This window comes from Anabrus simplex, chromosome 3, assembly GCF_040414725.1.
Source record: "Anabrus simplex isolate iqAnaSimp1 chromosome 3, ASM4041472v1, whole genome shotgun sequence".
Lineage (NCBI taxonomy): Eukaryota > Metazoa > Arthropoda > Insecta > Orthoptera > Tettigoniidae > Anabrus > Anabrus simplex.
The window spans coordinates 377,435,263-377,457,809 of NC_090267.1; the positions used below are offsets into that span (position 1 = coordinate 377,435,263).

A 22,547-nucleotide genomic window follows, 5' to 3' on the forward strand; every position below is an offset into this window, starting at 1 on the left:
GTACCTTGAGCTATGATTGTTAAAAGGAATGATTAGTGTATGTACATCTAAATTTTGATGTTTCATTTTCATTTATGTTTATATGTGCAAACATTACACTTATTCCATAGTTGAATGAAAACCTACAATCTGTTTTCCAGTCAATGACCGGGTCAGGGATGGAATGAATGAAGCCCCCATCTTGTGGCGAGGATAGGAATTGTGCCGGCTGCCGAAGCCTGTCGCACTCCTCTAGGGCAATGATTAATGACTGACAGATGAAATGAAATGATAGTGGAGAGTGTTGCTGTAGTGAAAGATGACAGGGAAAACCAGAGTACCCGGAGGAAAACCTGTTCCGCCTCCGCTTTGTCCGGCACAAATCTCACATGGAGAGACCGGGATTTGAACCACGGAATCCAGCCGTGAGAGGCCGACGCGCTGCCGCCTGAGCCACGGAGGCTCACATTTTGTCCATAGTTATGGGAAGTAAATAAATAAATATACTAATGTATTTTATATGATAAAAAATGGGTAGGGCAATTAACTGTGTTGTTGTTTGAGTCATCAGTCCATAGACTGGTTTGATGCACCTCTCCATGTCATTTCTACGTAAGTGCTGCATCCTACATTTGCTCTAATCTGCTTGGCATATTCATACCTTGGTCCACCTCTACCGTTCTTACCGCCTACACTTCCTTCAAAAACCAACTGCACAAGTCCTGGGTGTCTTAAAATGTGTCCTATCATTCTGTCCCTTCTTCCCGTCAAATTTAGCCAAATCGATCTCCTCTCACCAATTCAATTCAGTATCTCTTCATTCGTGATTCGATCTATCCATCTCACCTTCAGCATTCTTCTGTAACACCACATTTCGAAAGCTTCTATTCTCTTTCTTTCTGAGTTAGTTATCGTCCATGTTTCACTTCCATACAATGCCACGCCTTTAACTACTTGGTGGTTAAGTTTCTGAGTAGTCTATGATATTATACAAATCTCAGTCTGTTTTAAGAAATTCCCGCCTCACCTTCGTAAAGCCAGTCGGGTACACCATTGTATATAACTCCAGGCACTGCAGTCTCCGTGACGCGGTAACTTGGACCTCCCTTGGGGTCAGGCCTGTAGTAGATGTCATAGTTGTAGACCATAACCACGGAATGACCCCGCGGGACCCAGTCCGCGAGTAACAAATATGGGTGTCCCTCTTCGTCCGGCGTTGGCGTCAGTGGGAATGTGTCCCTACAACAGGACATAACATACATTAATGTTAGGTTACCACAAAAACTGTGTGCAAGTACAACTTATAAACAAAGACACATTATTAATATTTTTACAATTTTCTTTACGTGGCACATAGGGGTATTTATTGCAAAAATTGGCCAAAATTATTTTGTGGTATTTTCTGTACTACGAGACCTCAGAGAACATAGTGTTAGGATAATCAGGTAGTTACATACATTACACAACGAATAAAATAACATAATGGGATTATTATGAGATTCATTATTTATTTATTTCTTAAGCTACAGTACTAGGTATTATTCAGATAATGCTTTCCATCCTTGTTCATCGGAGCAGTCTGTTTCTTTTGGGGACTCCCCTTCATCATCATTTTCAGCTTGAGGGATCTTCCTAATGTATCCTGCACTTGAGAGCGGTAAATGTAATGTTTCTTTTAAGAAAAGTTTGCGGGTTTTCTTTGGCTTCGGTCTCATACTTGTCATTAATGGATCACATCTCAGTAGTAGTCTGTTAATTATGTACAGATTGCATGTTTCGCGTGAGAATTTCCTGGCAAAACTTTGTCTGTACAGACGAAAAAGCGTATTGAGGGCCTCAGCTGCTTCTTCTGACAAACTGCCTATGGGTAAGAGGGTATGTTCAATGAGAGTTGAGTCATGCATCAAAATCTTGTGGCCGGGCTGAGTAGCTCAGACGGTTAAGGCGCTGGCCTTCTAACCCCAACTTGGCAGGTTCGATCCTGGCTCAGACCGGTGGTAATTGAAGGTGCTCAAATACGACAGCCTCGTGTCGGTAGATTTACTGGCACGTAAAAGAACTCCTGCAAGACTAAATTCCGGCGCCTCGGCGTCTCCGAAGACCGTAGAAGTAGTTAGTGGGACGTAAAACAAATAACATTATTATTATTATTATTAAAATCTTGTCTACAGTGGAAGACACAGGTTGCCATGGATATAAATAAACATACAGTCTTGCAGTTTCAACAGTAGGCCTATAAGCAGAAAATTTGTCTATGTCTATCTGATGTCCATCGAAAATAGCTTCTAGAATAACCCTGAATCGATAGATGAGTTGCAGATCTTCATCTGTTATTTCTGCTGATATTTCGTGGTCTGCAAAAGTCTCCTACTGGTATTTCCATAGCCTGGCTTGGGAACATCTACAATAATCTCTATCGATCTCGAAACTGTTCTTGTGTGACTCATGAACAATGTTCTTTTCCGCTTTTGAACGGATTTGCCACTTTTTGGTGTTTATTATTATTATTATTATTATTATTATTATTATTATTATTATTATTCTTTCGAATGGGCCACCAGAGGACCACGTGCCAATTTCTTTCCTTTTCTTCCAGTACGCTTTCATCTGTTCACTATGTTTCTTCTTTCTGTCTTCAGACCACTTTGAACCAGTCTTTTTTACTTTCCTACCTTCTGTTTTCAATACTTTTTCCCAAAAGCCTTCTCTATTATTTATTTCTTCTGTTGTTATATTGTTTTTTTCTAAATCCTTTCTTACTTCATTGACCCAGCTTGTCATTGATTTCTTACCCCACAAATATCTGAAAATCTTACTGGTTAATCTACTATCTTGCATTCGATATAAATGTCCAGAAAACATAAGTCTCCTTTTCCTCATTACATCTGATATATTTTCTGTTTTTTTAAATATATTTCAGCATTACTTCGTAATTTCCAACCTTCTGCTGTGTTTTGTGGGCCTGATATTTTCCTCATTATTCGCCTTTCTAGTATTTCTAGTTTATTTAAATTATAGTTTAATGCCAGACATTCGCTTGCATATAGGCATTCTGGCTTCGCTACTGTGTTGTAATGCCTTATTTTTGCATTTTTGGATAGGCATCTTTTATTGTAGATATCTTTGGTGACACCATAAGCTCTCTCCATTTTATGTACCCTCTCCTCTACTGCAGATTTTTCTAAACCATTTTCTTGGATTATTTCCCCTAGATATTTGAATTTTTTTACCATCTCTATTTGGCCAATATCTCTTTTCAGAAATTTTGGTGCATCCCAAATATTTGTTAAAAATTTTGTTTTTTCTGCAGAAATTCTTAAGCCAGTTCTGCTGGCGATTCTTTCCAAGACATTTACTTGGGTTATAGCAGATGTCACATTTTCAGAAAGTATTGCCAAGTCATCTGCAAATTATTATTATTATTATTATTATTATTATTATTATTATTATTATTATTATTATTATTATTTTACTATTTGCTTTACGTCGCACCAACACAGATAGGTCTAATGGCGACGATGGGATAGGAAAGGCCTAGGACTGGGAAGGACGTGGCCGTGACCTTAATTAAGGTACAGCCCCAGCATTTGCCTGGTGTACAAATGGGAAACCACGGAAAATCATCTTCAGGGCTGCCGACAGTGGGATTCGAACCCACTGTCTCCCGGATGCAAGCTCGCAGCTCCTAACCGCACGGCCACTCGCCCGTTGATGTTTATTTTATAGGACGAATGTAACAGAAATTCGAAACGTCTACTTCGGACATGGAGTATGGGAGGCTGAACTGAAAAGCTTCTGTATTTACTACTTTTGTTTTTGACATGTAATTGAAGTCTTTTTCGGTAGCCTTGCAAATGTAGTCGATGATGTCTCTGTTGCATCATTGCAGACCTTTGCATCTACCATAGTGAGCAGCAATATATGTGTTATTGATAAATCACCCTCTGTTCTTGTAATGTTTCAATTTGACTGGTTACATAACCATTTTCTTCCTCAGTAACATCAGCTGGTTCATGAATAAATCTAATTCTTATTGGTCTGAAATAGAGAGGGGATGATGGTGTAGGATTTTTCCAAACAATTAGGTCTTTACGTTAGCGATTCCGCTGGTGGGATCCTCAACAGCTCTGCCATCAGCTGTCATAGATGGCCTAGGCATCACTGAAGAGGCGAATTAGGGAAATGGGGAGTGAGGTAGTTTCCCGTTGGTTTCCTCACCGAGCCAGAGTTGCTATTACATATCAGTCTGCCAAGCCCACTGAAATGCATACACCAACCGACCCTATGAGCAACATTTTCACACCATTCATAGCAGGGACTGGCTGCATAAGGACTGGCATTACTAGCATCGCTCATACCTCAGTCACTTTCATATTGTCAAAGCCAAGGATAAGACAGAGACAGATCTATGAAAGTAACAAAATTGCTGTAGCCTATACCAGAAGAGTGCACTGTAAACACTAGGTCCTGCCAGCAAAGGCATATTAGGGAAGGTAGGATCTGATAATATAGAATACCGAGCTCGATAGCTGCAGTCGCTTAAGTGCGGCCAGTATCCAGTAATCGGGAGATAGTGTGTTCGAGCCCCACTGTAGGCAGCCCTGAAGATGGTTTTCCGTGGTTTCCCATTTTCACACCAGGCAAATGCCGGGGCTGTACATTAATTAAGGCCACGGCCGCTTCCTTCCAATTCCTAGACCTTTCCTATCCCATCGTCGCCATAGGACATATCTGTGTCGGTGCGACGTTAACAAAAATGGCAAAAAATGGCGATAATATAGAATTTTCCATTAAATCCAATCGTTTTACAAAATCGTTTCCTGAATTTGCTGTGAACCATCGCAACCCCATTTATAGAAAGTTCCAATGATTTTATGTCATCATGTGGAAGACCATTTAAAACCTCTTCCAAATATATGTTAATCGCGCACATGTGTGATTAAGCAAGGCTTGAAGTTGAATCTCCGCGCATGTGGCATTCACCTGATAGGATTCAGTCACAGGGTAGCACTGCCGTTTAGCCTCAGTATCAGCTGTGAGAATTATTTCGTAATGTTTCCTTGTCAGCGAAGCTTCCACAAAGTCTGACAAAGCTTGGATATGTGAAAGTCGTTTTTTTTTGTCTTGTTAGTCTCTGCGATACTCCGATCTAATGCTTGTCTATATGTAGCTCCTCGTGTAGGGGTCGAAGTAATATCTTTAACCGTTTTTGGACATCTTAACATTTGCAGACTCTCGGAGCTTCATTCGACTGGCATACATTAATTCTAAGGTGTCAAACTTGCTTCTCAATAGCTGTGTCTTATGCCTTTACTGCGTTCGCTTAACTCTACAAACGACTTTGATGGCCTATCAAATCGAGTTTTGCAACATGGAATTGTAATGCTACTTTGCAGCCAATTATGTTTTTTGAGAAGGTACTTTAAATTTTGCGTGAAGCAAGCCATATTTTCATTAACTGTGACTTTATGCAATACAGTTTATGTTTAAAACCTTTCTTTTCATCATTAGGGAAGGTAGGATCTGATAATATAGAATTTTCCATAAAATCCAATCTTTTACAAAATTGTTCTCAGAACATCTCTTCATAAGGTCATAAAGGCCCTTTATAGTCATCATTTTGTATTTACAAGGACCTAGGATAAAACAAAAATGCTTTCACAATTCATTGTGAACATGGCATTGGTTATAAATGACACATCGTTCTTGTAAACAATTCGTAAAAAAACAAAATTGCGGTATTCAGTGGGTATTTTTTAACATTTCTTGTAGAGGAATGATTTTCCTATCGCACTGCATTAAAACATATGCAGGGAAACACCCTGAACTATAACAAAACCCTTGCATTACTGTACTTATAAGGAGTATATCCTTTGCTCCACAGGTTAATGTTAATAGACTTATTACTTACACAGATAGTAAATTATTATGAATGATATTAATTATAGTTAACAGCCATACTCGGATCTTCAGAATCCATAACTATTTTCACCCCTCTTCACGTCACAACACATTTTACAACAGTTACAAACGCAGAGTGACTTCAAGCCAGTAGAGACGTAACTACAGACTAGCTCGACCGCTTGTCAGTGCACAACACACACACACACACACACACACACACACACACACACACACACACACACACACACACACACACACACACACACACACACACACACAAAACCACTGCCGCAACGATGCCCATCTATCGAAATATCTCAGGAAGTTATGCATTCCAAGAATTACTCGCATTTTAAAAATTGACTTTTGCTCAGCTTTTCGGACCAAATACCCCTCTGTGCGTCGCACCGACACAGGTAGATCTTATGGCGACGATGGGATAGAAAGAGGCTAGGAGAAGGAAGGAAGGAAGCGTCCGTGGCCAAGTACAGCCCCAGCATTTGCCTGGTGTTAAAATTGGAAAACACGGAAAACCATTTTCAAGGCTGGCAAGAGTGGGCATGGAACTTACTATCTTCCGTGTGTAAGCTCACAGCTTCGTCACCCAAACCACGCAGCCACTCGCTCGGTTTGTTAAAGATCGGAAGATTTCAGACTCAATCCAGGAATACTAATAACTATAAATACTACTACTACTACTACTACTACTACTACTACTACTGATAATAATAATAATAATAATAATAATAATAATAATAATAATAATAATAATAATAATAATAATAATAATAATAATAATAATAATAATAATAATAATAATAAGCATTTGCGCACGTTCTTCGCTCGGGAATTTGCAGCGGATTACATGTTTCCTTCAGGAATGTATGCGAAGTAACATGGTTCTATTCACACGTTTGATGCGACATGTTACTGTAAAATGATACTTTCCTACGAAAGCGTTTAGCAGTAACGTGAAATAAGATGAAGCTAAACGAAGTGGAGAGAGAAAGAGGACGATTTCCGAACTGATTGTACGCTACAGTTCCTGGTGCGAAGTTGTGCGAAATATTCCGTGGTTCTCAGGTTGCATATTGTATCTGTGACCACTGGCGTGGCGTTCTGACGTTGATAATACCTCCCTTAATATCTCCCCTATCGAAAGGAGTAAAATGGCACTTTAATTTTCCCCGTTATCCACCTTGAAGTGACATGCAAGACATGTCCCACAGGACTTGGACAAAAAATCCAGTTTTTTGTAATCATCTGCGTTATCCATCGTACGATAAATACGTACATGGCATAAAGAAATGGGAATAACATATTCTTATACGTTTGTTTTATACAGTCTTTTGAAAGACCCAATGTTAACGAAAATATTCGAGAATAATCTTCCTATGAATACTAACTCCATGTGATTAGCATTACATCATATGCACCTGATAACACACTCCTGTGCCATTTTGAGGAATATACGAACAGACAGACGGACAGACAGATACCAAAGGGAAAAGTTCTACCTCATGTTTATGTTTCGACGGTGTTCATTAGATGGGGTTAATTTTCAAGCCGAGGGAAATATTATACATCTTCTGATTTTCTCCTGTTATGGATCTTTTAAATAACTGTAGGTATGGGAGGGTGTCCGTCACTGGCTGCAGAGCATGAAGCCCGTAGGAAATAATAATTTGCTCCGTCATTTGAAGAGTAAGCGAAATTATGTACATAACAAATATTATTTAAACTGAAAGGGCGTTCCACATATTGTATACAGATTTTACATATAATCTATAGTGTAAGAGAAAATTGAAAACACTCTTCTCGTATTCCAATAAACCCCCAGTATATTCAGTGATTTTAAAATGATATGCATATCCAAACCTGATCCTAGATGAGTAGATCCTAAATATGAAGTTTGGTCGAGATCTATTCAATCTTTTACCCATGGTGGTGGAACAAACAAACATACAAATAGATATGAAAACTAAAAACTACTTATACGATCTTGAGTTGACTTACAACGGATAAATATGGCGAAATAAATGATATTACCGACAGCGGTTCCCATATAATTTTATTCACAAAATAATAATAATAATAATAATAATAATAATAATAATAATAATAGTAATAATAATAATAATAATAATAATAATAATAATAATGACCTATATTAGATGCACGTGAATATAGGCAAGAATAAACAGTACACTGGAGTCCAGTGGAGCCAATTTGTATGATAAAACATTCCAGTGCTGAGAAAAATGTCTTCACGACTCAGTCTCAGTAGTAGTAGGACGACTGCGGTTTACAAAATTTTGCTGTGAATTGTTCTCGTAGGGATATTTTGATATCACTTCCAGACACAAAGTAGAAGCATGCGAATACGTAGAAGTATAGAAACCGATTATTATAATACAGAAATCCATAAATCCATGGTTTATTTTTGCTAATGATTTACTAGTGAAATCTGGTAATATTGGGAAGATGTGTTATGTATGTTTAGAACAGTAACAGCTAAAAACTTGTTTTCTTTTGCTAGTGGTTTAACGTTCAAAGGTAAAAAAAAAAAAAACAGCTACATACTCATTTGTAGTCTGTTCTTTAAGTGTTTATTTTTAGAAATTCTTTAACTTCAGTTTCTTTAATTTGCTTTACGTCGCACCGACACAGATAGGTCTTATGGCGACGATGAGGCAGGAAGGGGCTAGGAGTGGGATGGAAGCGGCCGTGGCCTTAATTAAGGTACAGCCCCAGCACTTGCCTGGTGTGAAAATGGGAAACTACGGAAAACCATCTTCAGGGCTGCCGACAGTGGGGTTCGAACCCACGATCTCCCGAATACTGGATACTGGCCGCACTTAAGTGACTGCAGCTATTGAGCTCGGTCTTTAACTTCAAGAAGTAGATATAGTTTTTCCTAAATTGCTCTAAAGGAAAAGACATCTAAAGAGAATTCACGTTTCTTTTTTAAACTTAAACTACTCCTATTGTTAAGAAAATATTTATGTGCCTCAGAGCTACGAATATAGTTAAACTATTGTGTGTGTGTGTGTGTGTGTGTGTGTGTGTGTGTGTGTGTGTGTGTGTGTGTGTGTGTGTGTGGTTTTGAAGCTTAGAACAACGAGTATGTTGCTAGCATCAGTAAGTTACATCCAATACTGTACTTTACAAAGTAATCTCATAAGCTGGGCACAGTAGGAGAACGACCAAGACAATTTACTTGAGACTGGTAAAGAAATACAATTTCCTGCACGTCAGAATATCGTGTTCTACTATCAGAATGCCTCTCAGACAGGAATTCGCAACCGGTAAATTGTAGTGGGCTGTGCCACATGGCTTTCAGGCGAGTTAGTATCGTGGAAAATTAAATAAAATCGTTTGTATATACTAAAAAGTGCTGTTAGCCTATTAACAAGATCATTTAATGATTATTTCAATTATAGAAGCACCTAGAAATGTAATTATATCTTAGGTTTTAAATGCCAGAAATGTTTAAACGACCGTTGAGGCTATAGCCAGCAACATTTCATTTACACCGGGTGATTTCCTTCGGATTTTTACAATCTGTAGTTCAAAACTTAACGTGGAAATTTCTCCCCTGTCATCTGATAAGAAAGTCTTGGTACATGGCTTGAAATTCATATACAGTATTCGTTGTTGAAAAAACAAAAATAAGGTGATATTAATGAATAATCGCATGAAATCTTGCTAGGTGTATACGAGGGAACGCTCCATGTTGACCAAGAACTGGGTTGACACTGAAATATTACGGTAAAAGGACGACTTCAGAAGTCTTCTCTGTTGCCTCGATGGCCAACGGAGTGCTATGTTTTGTGTTCGGAGGATTAAAACCTGCGCTGGCAGATTATCCATTTATTTTAATTACAATTATTTTACGTCGCACCGACACAGACAATGGCGACGATGGAATACAAAAGGACTAGGAGTGAGAAGGAAGCGACCGTGGCCTTAATTAAGGTACAGTTCCAGGATTTGTCTGGTGTGAAAATGGGAAACCACAGAAAACCATCCTCAGGGCTGCCAACAGTGAGGTTCGAACCCACTATCTCCCCAATGCATGCTGACAGCTACGTGACCCAAACCGCATAGGCACTTGCTCGGTATCAATTTATTACAGTCCCGTTTGAACCACAATAGTGAAGACCAATGGTAATCATTATCACATTTCACATTTGATGTAAGTTGCTATGTTCCCATGTCGGATAGCCTAGAAAAGGGCTGTTTATGGAGAAATCAGCTCTTGCAGCCCGAGGTGAGATAGGATGTGGATGAATATCCGATTACTTGACCCACAGTGAGCTGATTAATGAAGCAAGTGTTCAAAATGGCTAGTATGCGAGCTGTTCTCAACTGTGTTATGCATTACTTCGTTATCAGTGTTATCACCAGACGTCATTGGAACACCCCGAACAGGTGGTTTCACTCAGGCGTCTTTCAACCCTAAAAAACGGATCCGCAGTTGGTAAACTTCGTCCACGATATCGTTCTTGGTATAAGTGCCGTGCTTCCAATGCATTACATATTGGTTCTCTGTAGAGCAATATCATATCAATGAACTCATTATCCTAATACGTCCTGATTTGCTTTACAACAGTGCTCCATTGTGCAGATAGGTTTGCACTGGCTCCACAGTATGTTGAAGAATCATACCTCTCTTAAGCCCAGACGGTTGCGGCCATTTCGGACGAGTGGAGTATGCTCCTATGATTTAGTCGAATGAGTCCAATATAATATTGGCAATTGTTTACACAATGCATTGGACTGAAGTCGGTGCTTACATGGCGATATTTTGTACAATTTGGTCTTACTGCAGCGATGGCTAGGAGTGTGAAGGACGCGACCGTGACCTTAATTAAGGTGAAAATGGGAAACCACGGAAAATCACCTTCAGGGCTGCTGGCAGTGGCGATATTTATTATGACTATTTTATTTATTACAGCTTTGTTACAGGGATATCTGAGACTTCAGGAAAAGTCAAATTTCCATAAAGGATGTCTACTCGAATACAGAATAAAAATGTAAAAGTCATTAGTGACTACGTACGCTACGCTATATAATTACACCTAACTAGTTGAAGCGCGCAGCTCTGTACGTTATTCTGTATTTACTTAGAGACCGAGATCTCACTTCGAATTTGCTTGTGTGTTAAAACCTTACGGCCCGGTTTTTTTCCTTTTTTAAATGCAGTTATTATATGACGTAAGCTATCACCTCTGATGTATACATTTACGTGTCATAGTTTGAAAGATACATTTTCGTATCCATTTTGATGTGATCAGAATGTACAAAAATGATGGTAAATCGAGTCGTCTGTAATTGGTCCTTACATATTACGCCTTCTGTGATACTGCGACCAGCCTTTTCTCCCAAAAGAAATGGCCCCTTTGACCAAGACCAGTCAGATATGCAGTTCTACAGCGACAGCTATAAGGGTGGATATAGTTTGTAGCTACAATACAGCAACATTTCATACCATTAATTGGACTCCGTAAACATAAAAGGGTACAGTATTTTTAAGATAGACCTCACTTGCTGTTTCTCCTCCTGTTTTTACATTGTACAGGGAAGCATATAGCAGACTATATGCGCATAAAAATGCTGTAATATATTGTGTAAGATATGACTAAGAGACGTTTAATTCCTAGCAGGTTGTATATGTTCAAGAAAAAATAGGCGGAACTGATTCATCTGGTATTTTAGATTCATATTTTTACCTGAAGTGTTTTTTATTGGTGATCGTACGGGAGGAGAGTTTGTTCTTAAATTCCTAGAGTTGCCTCATTTTCATCCTTTTATGAAAATTAGAATGATTTCGGTTGTTCAAGTATTCTCAGATGTTTCTCAACACTCACCATCTCCACTATCAGGAAGAAAATGACGAATTCCTTACTCTTCCTTCTGATGGTAACATAATACCTAAAACTCGTTATTTATTCTGTGAATAAGATGAACAATTTCAAGTATAATACATGTCTTCTTCTACCGCTTTTCCCACACCTGTGGGGTAGAAGGTGCTAACTGTGCAGTACATGTTGATTTGGACCTATTTTACGGCCGGATGCCCTTCCTGACGCCAACGCTATTTGGAGAGATTTAATCACTATTGCATGTTTCTGTGGTGTTTGGTAGTGCAGTGTGTTGCCTGAATATGAAGAGGAAAGTGTTGGAGGCAAACACAAACACCCAGTTCCCGAGCCAGAAGAATTAATCAGACGCGATTAAAATCCCAGCCTCGGCCGGGAATCGAATCTGGAACCCTCTGAACTGAAGGCTCCAAGGCTGACCATTCAGCGAATGAGTCGTACTCAGGTAGATACAACGCATATATATAGATAATATAGTCTATTAGAGAAATATTCTTCGTATAATAACACAGTCTGTAACCACGTCATAACTATCTGTAAACGTAATACATATTTTGCTACTGATTTAACGTCGCAATAACATATGGAAGGTTTTTGAAGACTCAAGGATGTGACCTTAATGAAAGTACAGTCCTAGCATTTGCTTGGTGAAAAGTGGGAAACAAGGAAAAACCATCTGCAGGGCTGCCGATGGTGGGATTCGAACACACCATCGTCTCCCGAATGTAAGCTCACAGCTACGCGATCCTAACCTTAGTGTTTGGACAAGATGTTGAATAGTAATGCGTATCATTTCCCAACTCTCTCGGCCGTAATATTAATCTAGATAGTCGCAATACGTCTATTGGAACTTTTTTTTTGCTAGTGGCTTTACGTCGCACCGACACAGCTAAGTCTTATGGCGACGGTGGGATAGGAAAGACCTAGGAGTTGGAAAGAAGCGACTGTAGCCTTAATTAATGTACAGCCCCAGCATCTGTCTGGTGTGAAAATGGGAAACCTCTAACCGCACGGTCTACTCGCCCAGTACGTCTATTGGAACAAATCGTCGCAAAACTGCATTTCTAGTTTGAATTCACGAGAACGGTATTAACCATCATTCTAATGAACGTATCTTTTAATAACTAGTGTTCTCGTGATTGTAGAGGAACGGGTTATTCACTGATGATTATTTAAACAAAATTAGAATAATATGCTTCACGATTGCAGGAGGAAGACGAGCTTTTGGAGATGTAGGATGCTGATTTAGAAAGTAAATAGAAAGTAAAGGAATGGGAAAGGTAAATAACAAATAAATCATTGACTTCGACAGTTTTATAAGAGTTGGACACGGGTGATCGGTCAACGTACGAGAGTATAGGAATCTGTGTAACAAGCCTCATGACAGCTATCTGCAATTGTGAGAACAAATGCTTCAGAATAAACATTTCATAATCAATCACCTCGCCAGAAGTCCTCTTCGAAAGCCCTCTACTGTGGCTCAAAGTCCAGCTAAAAATTTCCTGTCCGGTTGCCCTTCATTCAATACCATGCTCTGCTGTGAATTAAATACTGGATTGAGGGGTTCAGTCAGTCTCAGGTAACATATATGAGTACATTTACCTATCTCAAAAGACTTCAACCAAATTTCAATATGTCTTATTTTTGGATTTCGTGAGTCTTATTGAGCGCAGATATTATTACTATGTCAACAAAGAGTTGATCAATCAAACCTTGCTGGAAGCTGTTTGATAATGAAAAATGTCACAAGAACGAATCGACCTCGTGGACACTCTATTCCAGTGTCATGTTTTGTAAACCGTATAGGGAGGACAAAATGTGTGTTACGATAGAATAATGCACATAATCGTGTGGCTATGATTAGCATCAAAATTTAAATTTAATACGATATAATGCGCATTATTCAATCTAGTTTCTTCGCTGAATAGTCAACGTAGTGGCCTTTGTTTAGAGGGCTCTGGGTTGGATTTCCGGTCGAGCTAGAGATTTTAGCTGTGTTTGGTTAATTCCTGTAGCTGGGAGACTGGGTGCTTGTGTTCGTATTAATACACATTTTTATTTACATTCAGCGCAGAAACAGACAATTGTGAATACATCTCTCCACATAGGTTTGGAGTAAAAGGTAACCAGCCGTTAACTGGGCTTCCTACTCATGTAACACCGACTCCAAGTAATTAGAAGAAGGCCAGGAATAATAACAGGAAGAAGCAGAATAATAATAATAATAATGAAAAAAACCATGGCACTACAGCCCTGAAGGTCTTTGGCCTACCAAGCGACCGTAGCTCAGCCCGAAGGCCTGGAGATTATGAGGTGACGTGTGGTCAGCACGACGAATCCTCTCGGTCGTTATTCTTGGCTTTCTAGACCGGGGACGCTATCTCACCGACAGATAGCTCCTCAATTCTAATCACGTAGGACCTCGAACCAGCCCTCATGTACAGGTAAAAACTCCTGACCTGGCCGGGAATCGAACCTGGGGCCTCCGCGTAAGTGGCAGGCACAAATCCTACACCATGGGGCCGGCGAGAATAATGGGATGGCGTATGGCTTTTAGTGCCGAGTGTATCCGAGAATATATTCGCCTCGTCAGGCACAAGTCTTTTGAGTTGACGTCCGTAGGCGATCTGTGCGTCGTGATGAGGATGAAATGATGACGACACATACACCCAGCCTCAGTGCCAGCGGAATTAACCAATGATGGTTAAAATTCTCGACCCTGATGGGAATCGAACCCGGGACCCCTGTGAGCAAAGACCAGCACACTAACCATTTACCCATATAGCCGGATATAATAATAATAATAATAATAATAATAATAATAATAATAATAATAATAATAATATGTAATATATATTCTTACATGAAACAATTCTTACTGAGGCACATCGCATTTTAATAAAGTAGTGAATAGTTTAGCGGATGCCTAGACGAGGTGCAGGATCAAACCACATCCTTTTTCCTCTCTTCTTACAAGGGAACTATCGATAATGTCATATCGAAACCGACGATGAAATAAATGAATACCTGCCGGCAAAAACGTTGTAACCCTCACTTTTCTAGAATGCTGGGTTTCCGTGCATAAACGAGGTATGCGGTCAGAGTGAGGCATGTAGGAAGTTATGTTGCAAACATGTACGTTAAGCGCCTTTTATCTTTTGTTTAAATTTCGCCACGGGTCGTGCGGGTGCAGAAACGTTGTATCAATGGAGGAGGAAAGTCGTGTGTCGCTAAGTCTGAGTGTGTGCAACGATATAAATAGGGGACGAAAACGCAAAATTAAATATAGTAAATGGAAGAGGAATGAAAAGAAATAGAAGCGGAATTCGGGGCAACTATATTTGGCCAACAATAACAAATCAGTGCCTGGAAAATCCTTGCTGAACAGGCGGGTGCAAAAATATTGTAAGCCAATGTAAGAAAGTCAACGTGTATAATGGGAGATTCATATCTTATATTTTAATGCGTAATCAGAGTTTTAATTCTCGACTGTATTATATACGTATGTAACGTATTATATATACTGTATATGCATATAAATGTGTCTTGCTCTCTTTACAGATTGCTCATGGTATTCATTAAACGAGGTATTGCCTGTATCTGCAGAAAAGAAAGCTAATCTGCTAGACATGTGTCGATACATTCGTGAAAAATATCGAGGTTTTTATAAGAACTTAAAGACAAAGTGAAGTGACAATGTAATGTTTATTCATCATTGCAAAACATTCTCGCAACAATATTGCTGGTGTGCAGTGAATTCTGTTAAACAATGGGAACTCTAACAATGGGTACTGCAAAGTAGAAGCGTGGTTTATGTTTCATTATTTTTATACAGAATAAAAACTGTAAATAATATTAAAAGCTATAGATATTTTCATTAGTATAAACGTTGTAACCCGCAAAAATGTGCTACTTCCGTTACAGTTACAACCTTTTTGCACGGACGTCCAACGATCATCTCTTATATCTTGATTTTAAAGTCGCACATTGTCAAAATTATTATGCATTAATAACTAGTGAACTCATTTAAACTAATTGTCAATGGCAGAATAAGCATTCACAAACAATTCGCTTGTTTATTTGTTTTTCTTCTCTCCTGAAAAAATTGCATTTTGTGGGTTACAACGCTTTGTCGGCAAGTATTCGTTTTACAGAGAGGATGAGGGGACCATAAGAAAGCAATGTAAACAAAATGTAGCTATCATTTCGAGCTGCTAGGTCCTGCGATACGAAAATCTGTAATAAGATTGCACGTGTTAGCCTATAGCTCAGGGCCTCTCAGGGTGCATGCGCGTGGTGCATGCACTGTGCACGGTGCAAAAGACGACTTGGCTTGGTTGACCAGAGTGCATACCCCCCACTCCTCGATTTGGAGCAATAGCGCTTACTCTCTCTTTCCTCACGCCTGTCTCGCTCGCTCCGCCTGTCTCCCTCTGCCCCACTTGCGCCGTAGCGCTCCAAATCCGCGCTGAGTTTAGCCGAGTATAGCCGAGTAGAGCCGAGCTTAGCCGAGTACCCCAGAGACGAAGCGTTGATCCGAGTCATGCCGAGCAACACAGATGCACAGTGCACGGAGCTCTTGCGCCTCGCTCTGCACGCGTGAGATTTTGGGCGTTTGAGAGGCCCTGCTATAGCTAGACGTGAACAGCCCTGTTGACCAGTTGAAGCGAGAGCGTTACCTTGAGCTTTCCGTGCGAGGCAGTTAACATAGGTTCCTTTGAAAGAGCAGTCATGAATCCGGCTAATGTTCTGAGGTATCCATTACGTTATTTATCCATTACGTGATTTCCGTGAAAAATATCTTCTTACCGTGAAATCGGAAGAAAGGAAGATGGGTCGACATGACGTGATCGAACTAATTGAAAATCATCACATGGATGCCAGCAACAAAGCATTGTCTCTAAGTCGTGTCTGGAGTGAAATAATCGTAGCAAAAATGATAGTGGAATCAGCGATACCTCATCAGCATTATCTGAAAGACAAGGCAGTGCCATGGCCAGGTACGAGAGGTGTTATGGATCCAAGTTTGAGCCCCGAGTCCGACTCCCGTCAATTCAGTGAAGCGGCACCCCAGTCACCTGAAAAATCTATCAGTTCAAGCTGTGCTTCCAGTGCACAGAAAAAAAGTGAAACATGCTGTAGATCTTGCGTAAAAAATGAAATATGTACATTTACGGTTAAATAAGGAGGGGAGGGCGGGTAGAAAGTGGCTTTCGCAAAAATGTTTCATGCCGATAACATAATAGTAATAGCTACAAAATCAGGGAAAATTAGAAAAAGGAATTAAAGCATTGGTTTAAAGAAGTCACTACGATTACTGTACATGTGGAAGAAACAACTAGAATCTATAGCAGTAAGTCCCGTTTAACATAGGAAAAAAGTGATGTATAAACTGATGTATAAAAAAAGTATCTTCTCGCTTTGCAGAAGAAAGAATGTTAAAGCGGAAGATAGATTTCAATGGGACAAACTAATATCAGCGCATCTACTGTTTGGTTGAGTCACTTCAAGAAAAAGTAAAGAATCAAAAGTAGAAAAGTAGAAAAATCACGAAAAAAGATGAAGTGGCGAAAAAATTTCTGGAGCAGCTACACTACGAATTTTAAACTACACCCCTTCTTCAAAAAACAATAGAAATCAGTTTAGTGCGCGAAATGAAAGTGGAAAATGACTCTATCGTTTGTTGGTGAGAAACATACAGAAACAGTTGTTCCTTGTTAGAGAGGATGGTTGCCTAATTATATTTTTAGTTAAAACGATAAGAACCATCACCACTACCACCGCCACCACCAATACGACCAGTATCGCCCTTAATGGGCTTTGTGTGCTACGGAAGGCAGGGCAGATCTTGTTTATGGGCACATTTATAATTAAATTAGATAGAAACAGGATTGAATTTTTGCTGGATCATATTCTAAAGACAAACCGTTTCTTATTCCTATAATTTTTGGATAAGAAAAGAAAGTACTTACGCCGCTGCGATGTCGTATACGATGTACTGCGCGAGGTAGGACAATCGGAAGAGCTGAAACACAATGGACATGTATTAAAACACATTCCTCCTATTTTTAAATATAAACATTAATGTAACAAGCGTAAGAAGCACATACTTTTTGTTCACACCTAAACAAACACTACAGTAACTTATCATAGACAGTCGTTGCCGTAAGACCTACCTATGTCGGTGCGACGTAAAGCCACTAGGAAAAAAAAAAAAAAAAAAAAAAAAAAACATGGACAGTGATTGTATGAAGTTGTAATATAAACAAAATGCCAGAGAAAGTCAGCTGACTTAGGTGTAGTAACATATACAGTCGTTCAAAAGAAGAATTATTGTATGGTGTTATATAAGTTCCTCGCATGTATGCTTCTCTCAAACACAATTGAACCTGTAGATATTATGTTTGTTGTTGATATCCATAGGGTTTGTATCTTACATGTATGTATGTTCAGTCTTCAACCCTAAGGCTGCTTGGATCCTCAACAGCTCTGCCATCAGCTGTCATAGATGACCTAGGCATCACTAAAGAGGCGTACTAGTATCTTACATAGAGGGTAAATAATATTCTGATAAAATATTGTAAGGAACATACAGTAGGCTACCATGCACTCAATCATAACTCAAACTACAAACTCCATCAGAGATGATCATAATGGATGCACTGCAACTCCAGAATTCACGCCCTCCATTGAGCAGAACCACTGCCTTCGTAATGTCCAGGCCGTACTGTACCTCTGATGACGTCACGCTTTGGGGGGGGGGCTTGAAGGCGATACGCATACGCTCCGCTTGAATAACACACTCGTTTAAATTACTTAAAGAACTGTTAACACCTACAACAATTTTGTAACAACTGGCAACGGTTTTAAGAGTTTACTACGATGCCGTCCGACTACCACGTCCTATTCAGACGACTGCAATTTCCCCTTAAACTACGCTTCGCACTGACAATGAACAAAGCTCAGAGACAGTCTTTTAAAGTTACTGGCGTGGATTTAAGGAATGACCGTTTTCCCATGGCCAGTTATATGTGGCCTGTTCACATGTAAGCTCTCCTGAGAGCCTTGTGATTCTGCAGCCAAAGGGGCGAACGAAAAATGTAGTTTACAAGGATTTTTTATAAAACAACCTATTTCAACAACAATCTTGGACAACGTTATTTGAACTGTAGTGGCATTCAATAGTGACTGGCTGTAGGCAATAGAGCATGCCATTTTAATGAGAACTCCCTAAGCCGAGTGTGACCGGCAGTAGGCAAGGGGGCCTGCCATTATAATGTAAACTCCCAACTCGATCGTGACTTCAACAACAACAACTTTGGGCAACGTTATTTGAACTGCAGTGGAATTCAATAGTGTCTGGATGTAGGCAAGAGAGCCTGCCATTTTAATGAGAACTCCCTAAGACAAGTGTGACCAGCAGTAGGCAAGGGGGCCTGCCATTATAATGAAAACTCCCAACTCGATTGTGACTTCAACAATAGCCTTGGACAACATAATTTGAACAGCACTGTGCAAGGAGTTCTACCTTTATAATGACCACTACACGATTCAATAGTGACTGGCTGCAGGCAAGGAACCCTGCCAATATAATGAGAATTTCCAACGTCGAGTATGACCGAAAGTAGGTAAGGGGCCTTGCCATTATAATCTAAACACCCAAACTGGACTGTGACCGGCAGTAGGAAATGGGACCTACCATTGTAATGAAAACTTCCACCCCGAGCTTACATGTGAAACAAGGTAGGCTATAGTGACTTCCACATTGTGCTTCTCGGATGACGCTAAAGGGCAATACATGCTAATAAAATCCTACTCACAACGCGTAGGCCTGTAGTATTTTACCTAGAATTCCCTATACAATGTAGGAATCCATAGTGAAGCACGGGTACAAGAGCTGGTCCAAGTATGAATCCTAAAGCAGTGATGATCAGTCGAATAACAGAAAACGATTAAATATGTAGTAGGGAGCTAGTGGAATACGCACCGTATACGATTTCGCAGCACAGCGAAGCAATGCCCTCCTCCTACCAACGGTCACCGAGGTGGGAATGTTAGTAAGGAAGAGGGGTTGTGGAGTTGGGGTACAATTACTGCGGATCCGTCAACCCTTTCTCGAACGCCAGTCCTTTATGTTCGTATCTCAGTTTCATTGCAACTGGCAAGCCGAAGATACGTCACTAACTACTTTTACGATTTTCGGAGACCCCGAGGTGCCAGAATTTTGTCCCACAAGAGTTCTTTTACGTGCCCGTAAATCTGCCGACATGAGGCTGACGTATTTGAACACCTAAGCTAAGCTCTTTTTTTTTCGCTAGTTGCTTTACGTCGCACTGACACAGATAGGTCTTATGGCGACGATGGGATAGGAAAGGAATACGAGTGGAAAGGAAGCGGCCGTGGCCATAATTAAGGTACAGCCCCAGCATTTGCCTGGTGTGGAAATGAGAAACAACGGAAAACCATCTTCAGGACTGCCGACAGTGGGGTTCGAACCCACTATCTCCCGGATGCAAGCTCACAGCTGCGCGCCCCTAACTACACGGCCAACTCGCACCGGAATAAGTCAGGATCGAACCTGCCAAGTTAGGGTCAGAAGGCCAACGCCTCAACCGTCTGAGCCATTCAGCCCGGCAGAAAAAATGTGTACATTAAGTTATCATGTCTACTTTGGGTTTGGAGTTTGCGCCTTTTATTCTCAGCAAGTTGAATTGAGTTTTCTCAAATAGCCAGTGTAAATTCAACGGCTTTGATCCCTATATTATTTTAGTCTGAAATGTAAAGTGCATGTTAAACACGTTTTGAACAGATGATCGAGTTCTTAGCCCTTTAAAGTAACAATAATGTATTTGTATCTCTCTTACACTCCACAAGTCTACATTAGTTTCTATGTTCATACATTTATGCTTCATAATCTTCACCAACTGTCCTACAAAGTGCCTTGTTTCATCACCTCCCATGTAGGTTCGCACTCCGCTGTAATTCCTTCATTACGATGTAGTCTTAATTTAATTAGTACTAGCTGCCAACCTTGCTAAAGACGTGTCTGCTCCTTCCAGATTGAACACCAGACATACAGAATCCGTCAGCTTTAGGATTGTTATTAAAAGAGGGCCACGCAGCAGCGTAGCTGAAATGTACTGGACATTATAATACATGACGGCAAATACACATTTTAAAATTGTGTCACCATAGAAACCAGAGGTTCGGTTGCGCCAGTAGTAGTAATGAGCCCCGGAAGTGGTGCTTCTGGTAAGGAGCTACACGTTCACCACAAAATTCAAACAGTTTTAACAGTCCTTTTCTGGCTTTATTTTGGCCCGAGTCAGCTGCGAACAAATGCCACTCGTCCAAGGCCAGATTTCGTTAATTTCCTGTTTCATCGTTGTTATATATAACCGCTGCGTTGCGGCATGGACAGTTATGGTTGTTAATTCTGTACTCGGGAGATAGATGGGCTCGAACCTTCTACGTTGGCCATCCCAGAAATGATTTTTTGTGATCTTCCCTTCCAACTTCGGACAAAATCCGAATGATACCTTTCCTAAGGCCATAGCCGCTTCAACACCATTCGTACAATTACACCTGCACTCACAGAAAGTACTCCCACACAAGGGCATAGTTCACCTTGGGGTGTACCGGGAAAAGAACTGGCAAACAGAACATGTCCTTGGACAATCCCTGCACTAAAGAGCCAAAAGAAAAATCGTTATCAGCATAAGTGTAAGTATGCCTTTTAACCTGTGTTAAATTAGTGTAGAGGAGAATCGGGTAATATGGAATACCATTTACTTTTGGCAGTATAACTTCTTACCGAAATCAGTTATGAAATATAAATAAATATGGTTTGAAAATTCAAATAATTAGCCGAGATTCTCTATATTTTTAAATTGTAAATTGTTATTGTCTTCACGTCAAAATTATTTCTTTCAAAAAGTTGCACTTGGTGGGTAATACGGAATAGTCGGCTAATATGGAATAGTAGGGTAAATAATATGTAAATTAAAATACAGCTTCAATAAATTCTTTCAGTTATATTTAAGGAACGTTCTTACAAGTGGACGTACAGAAATTTTAAAAAATCGAAAGAATAAAATTGGTTATTAACTTAAATGATAATCTGTATACACTAATTATTCAGAGTTTTCTTTTTACAGTCACTTGTTCATTCAGTGACAAACGTCACAGATGCAGAAACTGAGATCTATAGGTAGTTAAATGTTATAATATACCAGGATTAATGCAATTAATTTCAATTAATTTTAAACCTCATTTTACTTTGAAACTAAAACAGTATTCCATATATCCCGACACACCATGTTTGAATTAAAGGATTCGTCATGCCATTACTTTGCACAACAAGGAAGTTACACTGGTGTAGCAATAGAAGCAACTCTTGTACAATATGTAACATTGGATTTCCCAGGACTAAACTCAGTGTTGGTAATTAATACAAGCTTTAAAAGAATTACCTGCAAAAACTTTTCAAGTATGAAAAACGAATATTCTTGCTCCACGCACTAACCTCACTCACGAGCATGTCGAAACTGAATACAAAGCATCATGAGAACATTTACCGTAATTCGACGAGTTTCCACCTGAGAGGAGTACGTTACAGGCAAGATATTGTGGTATTCCATATTGCCCGACTATTCCATATTACCCGATTCTCCTCTATGCATTGACATGGTTTTCACGTCCCAATTTTTGACAGTTCTTTTAATAATAATAATAATAATAATAATAATAATAATAATAATAATAATAATAATAATAATA

The 22,547-nt window shown here is 39.6% G+C and overlaps 1 protein-coding gene across 1 annotated transcript in view; it reads right to left on the reverse strand.

Annotated features, from left to right (window-relative positions):
• Nucleotides 1-22,547, reverse strand: part of Dpp10 (Dipeptidyl peptidase 10) — a 355,670-nt gene that overhangs the window by 96,455 nt on the left and 236,668 nt on the right. The window contains exons 5-6 of the mRNA XM_068226855.1: nucleotides 17,741-17,793; nucleotides 1,007-1,218 (exon numbers count right to left, since the gene is read on the reverse strand). Coding sequence (XP_068082956.1) covers nucleotides 1,007-1,218; nucleotides 17,741-17,793 — 265 coding nt within the window. The remainder of the gene's footprint in view (nucleotides 1-1,006; nucleotides 1,219-17,740; nucleotides 17,794-22,547) is intronic.